At 35.2% G+C, this 14,176-nt stretch overlaps 2 protein-coding genes across 2 annotated transcripts; one reads left to right on the top strand and one right to left on the bottom strand.

Annotated features, from left to right (window-relative positions):
* The first annotated feature begins 5,692 nt into the window (after positions 1-5,692).
* On the top strand, positions 5,693-8,096 carry LOC127874243 (uncharacterized). Its single transcript, XM_052418466.1, has 2 exons — positions 5,693-6,159; positions 6,571-8,096. Exons 1-2 carry the CDS (start codon positions 5,958-5,960, stop codon positions 7,848-7,850), a joined length of 1,482 nt encoding a protein of 493 aa, XP_052274426.1. The 5' UTR covers positions 5,693-5,957; the 3' UTR covers positions 7,851-8,096.
* A 1,577-nt stretch (positions 8,097-9,673) lies between these two features.
* Positions 9,674-12,142, bottom strand: LOC127874242 (uncharacterized). Its single transcript, XM_052418465.1, has 2 exons — positions 11,905-12,142; positions 9,674-11,481 (listed from the first exon to the last, which is right to left on the bottom strand). The coding sequence occupies exons 1-2, from the start codon at positions 12,003-12,005 to the stop codon at positions 10,056-10,058; spliced, it is 1,527 nt and encodes a 508-aa protein (XP_052274425.1). The 5' UTR covers positions 12,006-12,142; the 3' UTR covers positions 9,674-10,055.
* Positions 12,143-14,176: the final 2,034 nt, after the last annotated feature.

The following is a 14,176-nucleotide window of genomic DNA, read 5'->3' as shown; positions in this document are numbered from 1 at the left end:
CACGTCAACAGCTAAACAATAACTTATGTTGCAGTGGTCTGGACTGTTGACTGTAATGGTGTTGCAGATTGGGGATAGGTTGCTTTATATGTTATGACTGATGTGTGTTGATCACTGGACAGTACTAAATATAGCATGCAATACATTGAAAAAAAGATATAAAAATATCAAAAATGAAAAGTCACAAGAACATTTACTGAAAGGATTTACCTTGACCCAGTTTGGTAGATAAAATAAAAAAGTTTCCATGTATACTGTACCAAATGGTATGGAGAGGCATGCATCCCTGAGACTTCAAAACTTTTCAACATATATCAACCAGGCGCAGGTGTTGTTGCCAAGTTTCTGGACAATGTTTTAGATGAGAGGCTTGAGTCAGGTATTTAGTAGTGTAAACGTCAGCATATATCTAAAAAGCTTTGTTCCATTGGTTGATGATGTGTAATTGTTTACGATTGGCTTTGTGGGTTGAGGTTATAAGAACGCCAATACTAGGGATACACATGCTAGTGGTTTCTGGTAATAAGCATGCTTACAATCCCAACCCCACTGGCAATGCAGGGAAGTCTAGTGCAGTTGGGACCTTGCCTCAGGGTAAATGACGATCCAGGAATCCCCTCGCATCTTTGTGGTTCAGTCAATACCCTCTTGATGAATTCATCACTGAGGATGTGATGGCTGTACCTTCTGACTTTTGCAATAAACCAAAGTTTTCCCCTTTTTCTCGCCATACCTACCTGGCCTTCCACCGCCCTAACTACCCTACCATGATCTATGGGCGACATGGTTTCCAGCTCAAATACCAGGTACAGCCCAGACTCCCAGAAGATTCCAGGGTATAGACTATACTGTACAAGATGGCAGCTTATGTTTTTACTTTCAATCCACAATTTTTGGGGCTGTACAGCTGTTTGAGTGTTATCTGGAACTTGGGTACTGACATTTCTTGTCTTTCCATTTAATCTGTGATGGCATCGCCCAAAAGGAGATATATTGTAAGAAAAAAAGAATCAATTACCGTAAAAATGCAGTCATAGGTCTACCCGTTCATAAGTCGGGGGTATAAAAATGGTTTGAAATGTTACATTTTGTGTTTGTTCACTTCATAAGTCGGGTAAAAAATACAGACAATTGGAAAATCAGCGTCAATAAAATTGCGACCCCATCAAATTTATTTCCGATTTTGTGACTCAACTATATTGATTGACATGTTTATTATATTAAACAAACCTGATATTATAGTACCGGTAGTTAAAAATAGTTTTACCTTGCAATTTGATAATTAGTAATAATCCAACAACACACTGCACCATTATTTAGGATATATGTGTTGAGGAATTTTGTAAACTCAAGTGTCGGCCATTTAGGGCACTGTACATGAAGTTTGTAAATTGGAAATTATCCGTATTTCTCGAAAAATCATAGATAAATGTATTCGTCATTTTAATGCTTAGGCCGAGTAATTACGGCAAATCAGAACTCAACTTGCGTAAAACACTTGCTCAATTAACCGTCAAAAGGCGGAGCTATGCACGTGCTATTATTTAATTGGACGATTGCCATTAATGAACAAAAATATTGGTTCAGCATATTGATTGCTAGACAAGAGAAACAATTTTGTCGGCGAGAAATTTGTCGCTTTATGGCTTTAGACAGGAAGTGGCTTTCCTTTGATGACGTCAAACTGTCAATTCGCGCTGAGTGCAAATTTTACTAACTCTTTGTTTGCAATTCCAGTAAAAAAACAACACTTGCTAACATTAAGCTTTGGTTTAAATTATCAAAATTAAGCAGAAGTTAAGTTGACAAATATGATTAATTAATTAATTAATTCGCGTCAGTTAAAATAAGACTTTGCGCTGTAAATAAACGAGTTTTCGTGACAACAACAACCAATTCCGCGGGGATTGATCTACCTCTATTAAAAAAATTTTTTTTTTCATGAACGATCTCATAAGTCGAGATTATAATTTTAATCAATTTTTGAAGGAAAAAAATCTCGACTTATGACTGCATACCTGTATTTACGGTATGAATAATCAATTACTGTAAAACCATTTATTTTTGCCAGCACGAAATTTCGTCATTTTTATAAAAATGACATTTTTGTCAGCACTTAAATTCGCGATTCTGGACTTTGAAAAAAAATGCTTCAGTCAATATCCGATTTGTGTGTAAAACATGTCCGAAATATATCGCGGTTGTGATAAATCGTAGTGGGGAAAGAGGGAATACACTTAATTGAGAGTCACTTGCAGGAGGTGGAGCCTGTTTGTCACATGTCAATATACTAGTCTTGTTATCAGGTGATCAGTAAATGGCCCCCATTAGTGTATCATTATTATGATAAGCGGATTAGTGGGACCGAATAACCGTTAACGAGTGTTTGAAACAGTGAAGCCAAATGCCAATTGGTCTTATTCATTCATTATCATGGCCAAAGTAATAACAATCTTACCTTTATCGTCGCAAATTAGAGAAGGTGCGAAGATTATTGGTTAAAATTAGTGTTAGCAAACTATTTTTCAATGAAGTTTCAAGAGTTTTGCATCGTAAATATTTGATCACTTTAAGTACAAAATTTGTCTTATGTTTAAAATAAGCAGTGCATTGTGGGAAAGTGGTTTCATATGGCACAGTTCACATTTAAATGTTACAACCAATGGACGAGTGAGTTTAAATAAGATTGAATGCAATAGGATACAAAGCAATGCCTCATACTCAGTCATTCGAAAAACTTGCTTTTCGGGGATTTCCTGAAAATCGCGCTAAAATAAAAGTGAAATTCTGTCAACAATTACCCTACGTTTGGATTAAACTAATTGTCATGATTGCTAATTTCTCTTTACTTGTTACGTTTTCATATGCTACAAGTAACAATGATTTGAAACATGTATCGTAAAACTTTTAAAAGCTGTCAATGATTAAAAAGATCGATAGCCCATAAACGAAGCACAAGCTATGTTTACACCTGTATTGTAGTTAAACGTAAACAACCAAACACAAATAAATATGTTTGGTATTAATTTGTAATCAATGTGGAGAATGTATGTAAGTCAGGTGTTGATCATACATCATCATCTTTTAATTTCGTTTATTGTCTTCGATACGGATCCACTGCGCGGAGGCTGTATAATCTGCAACAACACTGAAAAACACAATACACACAATGGGTAATAAAGTTGTTAACAATTAGCGCTAATCATTACTATTTTACCTAAAAGAAGTCAACGCAGTCGATACAGCTGTACATTACTCGCGTTTAAGAGCAATGTCACGTGTCAGTTAAGTACACTGGGTAATCTACACCCTTTTGTGTCAAAACCAGATTTATCTTGATTACAAAACAGATGGAGTTTGTATGCGTGGATTACATTGAATTTTAGTGCCTCATGCCTTTGGTAATTCAGTCTTAATTTGTTCAAATATGGGACATAATAGTTCGTTAGGATCTTGAATTCGTCAATTGGTCGACTGACGAAATACACGAAAATTAATGCCTGACGATAAATAATGGTTTCACAGTATAGTCTACAATAGTAATATACATATCCAGCGTTTCCTCTTGAGATAAACTCAAGTGGTGATTACGCTTACTGTAAGCAGACATAATCCCAGCGTCGTTGCAACTCATATCATAGTGGACGTTTTCTTTGCATCTTCCTTGGCAATTACATAAATTACATTTACAATGAAACTGATTTTAGCAACCAGTCGAAAAGTGATAATCATTAATTTCGTTTAATATTCATGCTATATCTCCACTTCACCTGCTACAAAATTTATTAGCGAGATCACAAAATTGCAGGAAGGAAGATTACTCTTTATTTACATGATTTTTTGTTTTAAAAATACTATGATGCTTGCTGATGCCAATGTTACTTTGAAGAGAGTGACATTGCCATTAATGGAAGATACCTCATATATTTGACCAAATATCTATGTTTCTTTGGAGAAAGGAACTTGTATATTTATTATGGATAAACCATTTGTATTGACCTCGTAGCAATATCATGTACATCATGGTTTTCAGAAATATCATATGTATTTTGTTTTTAAATAAAAAAGTTTACTTGACAGTTGATATAGAAATATACAACAGTAATTTTTAGACAATTGTATGAATTGATTTATTCATATATTTATAACACACAAAGAGTCGTTATCAAACAACAAGTGTTCCATACCGAAATCAATCAATCAATCAATCAATCAAAGTAAACATGAAACAACAAAAATTGGAAAACTTAACACAATTCACTGTACATTTTGCCTAAATGATTGATTATACAATATGCTCACGAGGTAAAAATGTATTTGTGAGTTGTTACTATCAACAAAATAATGGAGATACAGATAAATTGGATAATGTTAAGCACAGGAAATAAAGTAAACAGGTAAGTACTATAAAATAATTAATGTCACATGCACATGATGTACATATTGTAAACTGTAAAACAACTGCAATGTGCGGGGCACATCAATATGTACATAATATGCATTTGCAGGATATGATGCATGAAGTTATTTAAGTTATTCAATAAATAATTTAACATTCAAAATATATATTATAAGCACTAAAACAAGAGCCTAAATAAACTGCCTATTCTAGAAATCATGTTAACTTTTTGTTATTCATCACATCAATGTGTCCGAGTCCTTTCCTTTGATTATGCTACAGAATAAAAGCGATTTCCCTTCTTTTTTCTGCCCCTCTAAGTAGCCGGGACCAGCTGGTTGTTCTGGTTCTACTACATCTGCTTGAGCTTCCACCTCTGGAGCAGACAAAACATCTTCCAAATTTTCATTGTCCTAGATGAAGTTGTGCAGAACACAGGAAGCTGTAATAACTTCTGGTATTTTTTCTTGCGTCAGCATGTCTGAAGACTTCAGCCACCTAAATTTTGATTTAAACAGTCCCATTGATCGTTCAACATCAACTCTGGTTGAAAAGTGCGCCTTGTTGTATCGTTTGTGGAAACGATCTAAATGCCCATTGTCTCTGTATGGAGTAAGAAGGTGTGCTGACAGTGGATAGGCAAAATCTCCAAGGACATGAAATTTGTCTGGCAATTCTTCAATTAGTTGCTGAACCGGGCTGTAACCATACACATGTGCATCATGAACAGACCCGGGCCAACCAGTATGTGTCCAAAAACCGCAAGTTTCCATCACACACCACTTGCAGTTGCATGCATTACGAAGTGCGGTACAGGCTTGTTAAATTTGACGGTAGAACACAATTCTTTCTTAGCCACTTTGAAAGGGTCATGCTTCACAAAGTTAAAATCACTGAACAAAAGCGGTTCATCAGAAGTAGGTTTTCATACATGCCACATGTGTAACTTATCTGTACACGTTTGGATATCTGGAATTTTCTTCACTCCTTGTCTATGGAGGTCAATTATCAAGTACACAGTCAGTGGCCACAACATGTTTACATTGTCCATCATTACCAGCAGGACAGGTGCATGCTGCCCACTTCATAGAGGTACCACTGTATTTCAAACACAAATGGGCATGGTAGTCCTTACCCTTCATACAAGGGACAGCAACACCCTTAAAAATATATATTCCGGATTTAGATTTCACACAACTTAGTTTTGACACTTTGCCTTCTAGAAAAAGGTTGTATCCTTCAATTCTATGTCGTTTTGTCTTTACTTTTTCATCCAAGACCTTCTTGTTGATATCGGTGACATGGAAATCTTGACCCAGCCGTTCTTTGGAGCAATTCGTCCTTGGAAAGCCAGTAAACCCAGTGTTTTATGTCAATATTGGGGCCGACATTCGGCCCAATGAGCGACTTTAGTGAGTAATGTCCCCTGTTTTCCGATATAGGTGGCGCTCTGGTCGAGTAGGTTCCTCTATGCGGATATGTTCGGATTTTATCATAAAATTATCGCCATTGTTATTCAGCGAAGCGTTTTACAGCTTGACAATAGAAACATAAAATAATGCCTCAAACCATGTGTTGCGTTCCCTTTTGTTCACGAAAAGGTCGACACAAGTTCCCGAAAGACAAACAACGTCAAGCAGCATGGGTACAAGCTATTCGACGGGTGAAAACAAAGTTCGAAATCTGGACTCCATCCGAATACTCGTACGTGTGTGAAAACCACTTCACCGAAGATGATTACCACACAATAACATATGCCGGTAGGTTGTTTGTTTAATTTATGTTGAAAAACATCACAAATGCAAAAACATATTACGCTTATAATGCTGAATTTGTGTTTTCTCTCCATTAGATAATCGTGGCAAATATATCATTTTAAGTGTATGGACATGGTGAACGTGTACATGTATATACTAAAAGTCTAAATGTATTTGTTTCCAGGCTTATTTTTCATATATTTTCTATCACCAATGACAGTACTGCTACACAATGTTATTTTGTTGATTTATTTAATATGCATTATGTGATATTGACATATTGCTGGTAATAAATTAACACTATATTTTGGTGTAATAAGGCAGACTTTTTTCTGTTTACTCATTCTGTAATCCATTAACAAAATCTGCAGCAAATTCATACATGCATTTGTTTATGGCATACTGTTTTTTCAGGAAATGAAAGACGTAAGCGGGCATTGCGAAAAACAGCTGTCCCTAGTATTTTTTCCTGGACGAACAAGGCGACTGTTGCTAAGAGCCAGGAGAGAAAGGAACGTCGTCTAGAAAGAGAAAACCGGAAACGTAAGCTGTTTGAAGATGTAACAAATATGGAACAGTCTGGTGAAAACACAAGCTTTGAACCAGAGTACATTGCCACAAAAATTGACATTGTTACCTCTGATATCGATGTGGGTGCTAGCGAAGAAGTTGTGACACAGCAGGAATGTGTCGAGCAAATTATCTCGATCACAGATGAAAAGGTGACATTTATGGACTCATTTGTACAAACAGAGTGTGAAACGGAAGATGCGGCAATACAAACAACAACTACACTTGCATTTAGCATCAACAAGTTCGAGGATGATGAAGCTGCTGTTCATTTCTACACTGGACTCGAAAATTACATGAAGTTCTTTTTTGTTTTGAACACACTCGGACCAGCAGCATACCATCTTAATTATGTGTATCAGTCTATAACAAGTATAAGTGTTGCTGATCAATTTTTTATTACGTTGATTAAATTAAGGCGACACATGACAAACTTTGAACTGTCGCGATTATTTAATGTTTCGGAAAGTGTTGTGTCAAACATTTTTATTACGTGGGTCTTGTTCATGGAAAAACAGTGGAAAGAAATTAACATTTGGCCATCACAAACTTTAGTCCACTATTTTGCTCCAAGCAGCTTCAAGAGACTGTACCCCAAAACACGGGTTATAATTGATGGTACTGAGTGCCCAATTAAAAAGCCGAAGAATCCAACAGCTCAACAAGCCACTTTTTCGACTTACAAGAACCGAAATACAGTTAAGGTTTTGGTTGGCAGTACCCCTGGCGGTCTTATTTCTTATGTGTCTCCAGCCTATGGGGGTGCTACAAGTGATAGGCAAATAGTTGAACGGAGTTCACTGACCAGGCTTTGTTCCAAAAGTGACAGTATAATGGCTGATAAAGGTTTCATTGTGCAGGACATTTTTGCACCACATGATGTGCATATCAATATACCAACCTTTTTTAAGAAGCAAAATAGAATTTCGAATGAAACTGCTATTAAAGATAGAAAAATTTCAAGTAAACGTGTTCATGTAGAAAGAATTATTGGGCTAGGAAAAACATACAAAATTTTAACTGAACCTTTGACTAGCACAGAGACTAAGTTGTCATCAGAGATAATTTTTGTTTGTTTCATGCTATGTAATTTCAGGAATGGCATAGTGTCTACATATGCTTAAAGAATAGCTACAATCAAAGTTTTGTATGCAGCTAAGAGGATTAAAATGTCAAATTTGTATTGTCAATAAACATTCTGCAAAAAATATGTCAGATGTGCGCTCTGGTTATGAGTGTTAAGAAGTACATGTAATGAGAGTAATTAAGCTAATGGACATGTGATTGGAAGACTGTTTTTTTTATAGTTTTCATTTCTTAAGTTTAGGTTGATGTATTACATGTGATTGCTTAATAAAGTTCTAAAATAGTGTTTTGTTACTTTCCCATCTTTTAAAAAGCCAAAATGTATGTGAACTGTCAAGGCTAAGAACAGTTTTGACCTGAAATGATTAACGGTATGTGAGTCGACGCTCCTTTGTAAAGTACCTCAAACAGCACTTTCCCAATCTAGGGAAAATTACATATTTCCCAAATGAAGGTTACATTGTTTGTTTTTAACCCTTTGCTTGCTGGAAAAATTCTCATCTGCTAAAATGTCGTCTGCTGAATTTATAAAATTTGCATTTTTCGATTTTTTTTCAAAGAATACTATCAGAATAGCAAACAGTTTGGATCCTGATGAGACGCCACGTTCTGTGGCGTCTCATATGGATCCAAACTGTTTGCAAAGGCCTTAAAATTTTGGTTGCCGCGCCGTAAGGATTAATGAACTTAAATTAATTAACTTATGGCGCTCTATGGCTAGAACCTTAACCCATTTCATTCTGCCCCCCTTCCAGATAAGATTACCCCAAGATCTGAGACCTGAGCAATAACTGATAAGCCATGCCAGACATTTGAGGGTCTGGTCAGATAAATTTCAGTACCACATTTATTATGTAATTGAAGTTTATATATGTATACATTTTTAGAAAGAAGACAAAATTCTGAATCCAGTCATATATTTTTTATTTTATTATTTTCATAATTAAACGAAATAATAGGCTGTAAACCCGGTAAATAAAACTAAAATTATAAAAAATCAATAGTGGCAACATTTTCAACAAAATAAATCAAGATGATCTAATATATAAAATGTGTAGGTGTCAATGTATCAATTATTCCAAATTTTATACACTTTATGGGAAAGAAAAAATTATTAAAATATTCCTACAAATACCAAAGTTGTGATTATTTTACTATACAAGGGGAAACTTACTAAAACCGCCAAAATAATTTGGTCCCATTGATAATGAAAAAATACCAACATAGTATGGTACAGAATTATTGATGTTATGTTCATTATTCATGTAAACTACAGCAAAGCATACATTTTCTGAAAGGGAATGAACTTATCTAAAAGCTTATGCAGCCGCAATTTCGCTATAATTTCGTTCATTTCTGCCGTCGAAGTTTGCAGTCTTCCATTCTGCATCGAATCCTTTGAACGCGTCATCACTTTCGCCATCGGATTAAAAAAGACCACGAAACCACTCGCCATCATTCCTTTGTTCACATTCATAGACAGACTCATTCAAATCACTTGTATTCGTGTCCAAATCATGATTTAATTCCACCTCAATCTCGCTTCCATCGCTCTCAATGTCCGTGCTATCCGCCATGACGAAAATGAAAAAAAACTGTCAAAATCGCTTCAGAAATACTCTACAAAATTCACTTCCTTGTTATTCAAAATTGGCGCAGTGTTTTGATTCATCTGCGCATGCTCAAAGGAAGTTGTATCTGGGTATTTTTCCACATGTTTTGATGACGTTTTACGACGTTTTTCCGACGTATACACAGGGTTCCCCTACTGTCAGTAATACATACTGGTCAATTCGTATCCCGAATGAAATGGGTACGTACGAATCGATTCGAATGCCGAATGAAATGGGTTAAAGTAAATATAATATTAACAACTTGGTACAGTTATTTTTAATTTTAAGGTATATGTAAGCAAAAAATCAAATACGCTAATTTCCTAATTCGAAGAGTTCACGACGCATTTTTCCCAATTTCAAGGTGTTCACGAGTAGTAATATTAGTCAGTTCATGAGACGGGTTCCACTTTACAAGTATACAATTCTCTCATCATCATAAAATAATAATCCTGACAATATGGTTTTTAGAAGCGAACTGTTGAAAAAACAAATTTTTAAAAACAAATATTTATTTCTAATACAATGCATTGTATAACACATATAATAGTCAAACAAATATTTTAGAACCAAACCAGGAACTACAAGAAACATGGTAACAAAAGTATTTACACATGCAGGGAACTTATTTTAAACATCCTTGTAATACAACTTTTTCAACAATTCAGTCTTAAAATAATTCTCAAAGAAATGTTCAAGTTTTAACAGCATCTGTGAAATGAAGTCCTCATTTTTGTGTACCCTTATGTACTTTATGTCAGTCAATGTATAAACGATCAGGTCACAGTACTTGCGTTCCGAACAAAACAACTGGCCCTGAATCTGATAATAATAAGGATGTTTTGCACTCAATTTTAGTTTACCGTTCACATCCTTAAGATATGGCACTGTCACTGAGGAAATCTCTTTATTTATAGCACTGAATGGGCATTTCACCTCAACTATCAAGTCTTTATTTACAATTCCATCTGGAGATGCCCCTAGAAATGGGTGTGTCCGTGAAACCGTTATGCCACAAGACTTGACTTTAACATTCCTTGCACTCTCATAAATGTGTATCGCAGTTTTTTCATACTTGCATCCATGTCGCATCGCTTCATTTTGCCTCACAACTTGTCCCTGCACTATTGTTGAGGCCAATCCAACTAAACTTGTCTTTTCTGTCGCAGCACAGATTCGGTGGTAGTTTGAGGACTGAATGCGCTTTCCACGCTCCTCATGCCATCGATCATTGGTATTTTGTCCCCTCGTCTGTTCTTCAATACATTCACACTCTTCTGATGTTATTTTGGTAATTTTGTTGAGGTTTAGAAAGTTCTGTTCATGTGACGTACTGAAATAGTCGTGATCATTGCTATAAGCGTACATATTTGCTGGCTTGAAAGTTTGAAAAATTGGAGTTTTTGATATTGTAGCAAAATTCATACATGTGTTGTAGAAATGGTCTTTGTAATTGGCAGCATTTCTAAACTGACTAGGCCTGGGGTCAAAGTCTGCAATATTACAAATCTCAGCTCCACCTATCTTGAGGTCTTGAGCCTTTACCGGGGATCCTGTGTGTTTCTTCGATTTGTGGAAAGACTGAAGCTGTTGGGTACAAGATGATTCCACCTTAACTTCTCCGGATTGAACAAATTTCACACACGCATACAGAACAGTCCTTATATGTTTACAATGTCCGAACGGACCTTCACCAGCACCACATTCACACTGTGCCTCATGCACAAAGCCATGTTTGGTGAATGTAATGTCAACGACATAATCAATTTTCTTTTTCATTTCTGCCCTACATGAACTTTTTACATAGCACAACTTTTCTGAAGAAAACATCCTAAGGTACAACAAGAACTTGTCACCATACAAAGAAGTCACCACTTGGTCGAACTCAACTCCAAACCGTTCCATATATGCATTCGCCTTCTCACGGTCAAACGGGGCCATCTTCATGTCGGTGTTGACATCTTTGTAGCAACTGGTGGCTGGAATTTGCATTCGAAACTCTGGCATAAGCTCCTCGCAGTTGTTAAAGTTCTGATTGCGATCATATGCTTCAAGTCTGAAAGATCAAATATGAACATACAACAATTTTTCACTTTCAGTAAACATTAAAAAAAACTTGTATAAACAAAAACTTATGCGTCAGAACAAAGAGTAATACATACTCAGCATAGACCCCTACACATTCATTGAGTTCCCGAAATTTAATAAAGAACATGGGTGGGTGCTGTTGTAAAAAGTTTTGTCTTCTAAAAAACAACAGAAGTATACATGTACATTTCCCCACCCAACCTTTTAACAGAATTTACATTAACTTGTAAATAAGATATTTAACAATAAACCTTTCAAACAGTGATGTAAATAATAAAAGAATGAATCCTGTATGTATGTTTTTAAAGCCTTTAAACTGATTTGGTTTTTAGAAAAGACCGCGCAGGAATTTTCACGACATGAATCAAATTAAAAAATGGTTTCACATTACCTCTCGATTAATTCCTTTTTTCGTCCAGATAACTTTGCATTTCTCTTTCTTAATTCTGTGCGAAGTTGTCCTAAAGATAAACTGCTAAATTGTGAAGCCATAGTTTAAGACTTATCGTATAAACTATCATAAAATTATTGTAAAAGATTGTGTCTAACTCGGTTAATCACTTGTCAAAATATGCGGAAGTAAACAATTGGAAAGAACAATAGACCTATTTGACAACAGCGCCACCTTTACGGGCACCTGCTAGACAGGGGAAGATAATCCACTAAAGTTCCCCATTCCCCTCAAAGAATAGTATATATTTTCCCCCATTTTGTAGAAAAAATCCCCCTTTTTTTTTTTTTTTGGAAAGAACTGTCTAATGATAAATAGATCTCAAATTTATTTCATAAACATCTAACAAATTATATAACAATAATAAATATGATTCTGAATTATTATAAATAGTTATAATATTAAATGAGTTTTTCCCAAATCGGTGAACTTTGAATTGCATTTTTTTCCCAAAATGGCCAGGAAAAGGCCTGATGTATTTATATTGTGTCAATATTTGTTGATAAAAACATTCCAATTTGGTCCATTTTATTGAAAAAAAATCTCAAATTTGCCATTTTATTGATTAAAAAAATCCCAATTAGACTCAAAATGGCTAGGAAAACTTGAGACTGTGCATGAAGGCTGAACTGTCTGAAACTAATGTTGAATTTTTTTTATATAAAAAATCATTGATATATATTTAAGAAAAAGGACAAAGACATTCAGCTGTGAATATTACATCCATACATACATGTTCATGTGTATTCATATAATAAATTTCATTACATATAAAAGAGTGAATTTTTTATTTTCCCCTTTTCCTAAAAAATGACGCGTTTTTCCCCTTTGGACGGACTCCGCCACTGTTCCCTTATAAGTGTAAAAAAACACTGAAACCTGTAATAAAAAAAATTAACTAATTAAAGTAAGTTGTTCAATTTAAATGCTTACAGCGACTTTGTATAATTTGCAGGTAAATAATTTGAAGATAGAATCTTAATATTACAGAATTTGGATCCTGCAAAGACTGCATTTTGAATGTTGAACAAAACGAGTTACAACTTTTTCAGTATTAGTTTTTGCTTGGTACGGCTCATTTGCACAAGAAGTTGCTAAGTGAATGAAATATGAGCAGTGCTACGTGAAAAACCAACAATGAATGTCCAGTATCCGGCTAGAGTTCCATTTATTCTCAATACTCACAGAATATGTTTCACTGGCTGACCAATCTGCCTTCGGTACATCAACTGTGAATATACAAAAACAAAAATGAATGAGATAATTAATCTGATTTTTGTAAGTAAAATTATTTGTAAAGAAATCCAATTGGATCCACACTGTCTCATCAAGATTCACATTATCATAAACATACATTGTTGGCTTTCACATAACAAGACTCGTATTGATGTTGTTCCAACCATCTGAGCGAAAGTGACCAGATTTTGACTATATAGCTATAGGTATATGATTTTATAATATGTACAACTAATAATACTGCCTGTTTTTATGCCCCCGAAGGAGGGCATATAGTGATCGAACTGTCCGTCCATCTGTCAATCTGTCTGTCACACGTTGCGTTTAAGTTTCGAAAAATGCTCATAACTTCTATGTCGCTTGGAATAGCAGCTTGATATTTGGCATGCATGTGTATGTCATGGAGCTGAACATTTTGAGTTATACACACATGCTACATGTCTAATCTGAGTTATCAATATGTTTTTACTGTTTATATTGTTTATTTGAAAAGGAAATGTTGCAAGGAGGAGCTCCGTTTGATGATATTTCAGTGTCTTCAGTTTCAATCTCATTGCTGTTGGAAGCTCATTCATTTCTCAATCTTTGTACTATCTAAATTTCCTCAGCAAGAATAGTGTTCAGTTCTGATATATTATCACTTTTGACGTTCTTGTTTATTTGAGGGAGATCAAGGTCAAAACATGATAATGTGTTTTTGCCATTGATCATACAAGAGCACTTTGTTGTGTAAAGATTCAAAGTATATGACAAAGTATAAGTTTCTTCATGCTCAATCCAGTATATAGTTTGAACAAAATACCCTTTCATATCTTCCTTAGGCTAACATTTTTATGCTCCCCCAAAAGGAGCATATAGTCGCCGCTTTGTCTGTATGTCCGTGTGTCCGTGTTTCTGTGTGTCCGTCCGTGCACAATTTTTGTCCGCGCTATTTCTCAGCAACTAATGACCGGAATTCAATGAAACTTTATGGGAA

Source organism: Dreissena polymorpha, chromosome 3 (genome assembly GCF_020536995.1).
Source record: "Dreissena polymorpha isolate Duluth1 chromosome 3, UMN_Dpol_1.0, whole genome shotgun sequence".
NCBI classification, from domain to species: domain Eukaryota; kingdom Metazoa; phylum Mollusca; class Bivalvia; order Myida; family Dreissenidae; genus Dreissena; species Dreissena polymorpha.
Note: the sequence above shows the minus strand (reverse complement) of the source record. Positions and strands in the feature narration are given on the sequence as shown.

Excerpts from the sequence above, each read along its gene's own strand:
- LOC127874243 (XM_052418466.1), top strand. The coding sequence starts at position 5,958 with ATGCCTCAAACCATGTGTTGCGTTCCCTTTTGTTCACGAAAAGGTCGA. Across the intron at positions 6,160-6,570 it reads CCACACAATAACATATGCCG|GAAATGAAAGACGTAAGCGG; the intron begins GTAGGTTGTTTG and ends CTGTTTTTTCAG.
- LOC127874242 (XM_052418465.1), bottom strand. The coding sequence starts at position 12,005 with ATGGCTTCACAATTTAGCAGTTTATCTTTAGGACAACTTCGCACAGAA. Across the intron at positions 11,482-11,904 it reads AAAAAGGAATTAATCGAGAG|ACTTGAAGCATATGATCGCA; the intron begins GTAATGTGAAAC and ends TTGATCTTTCAG.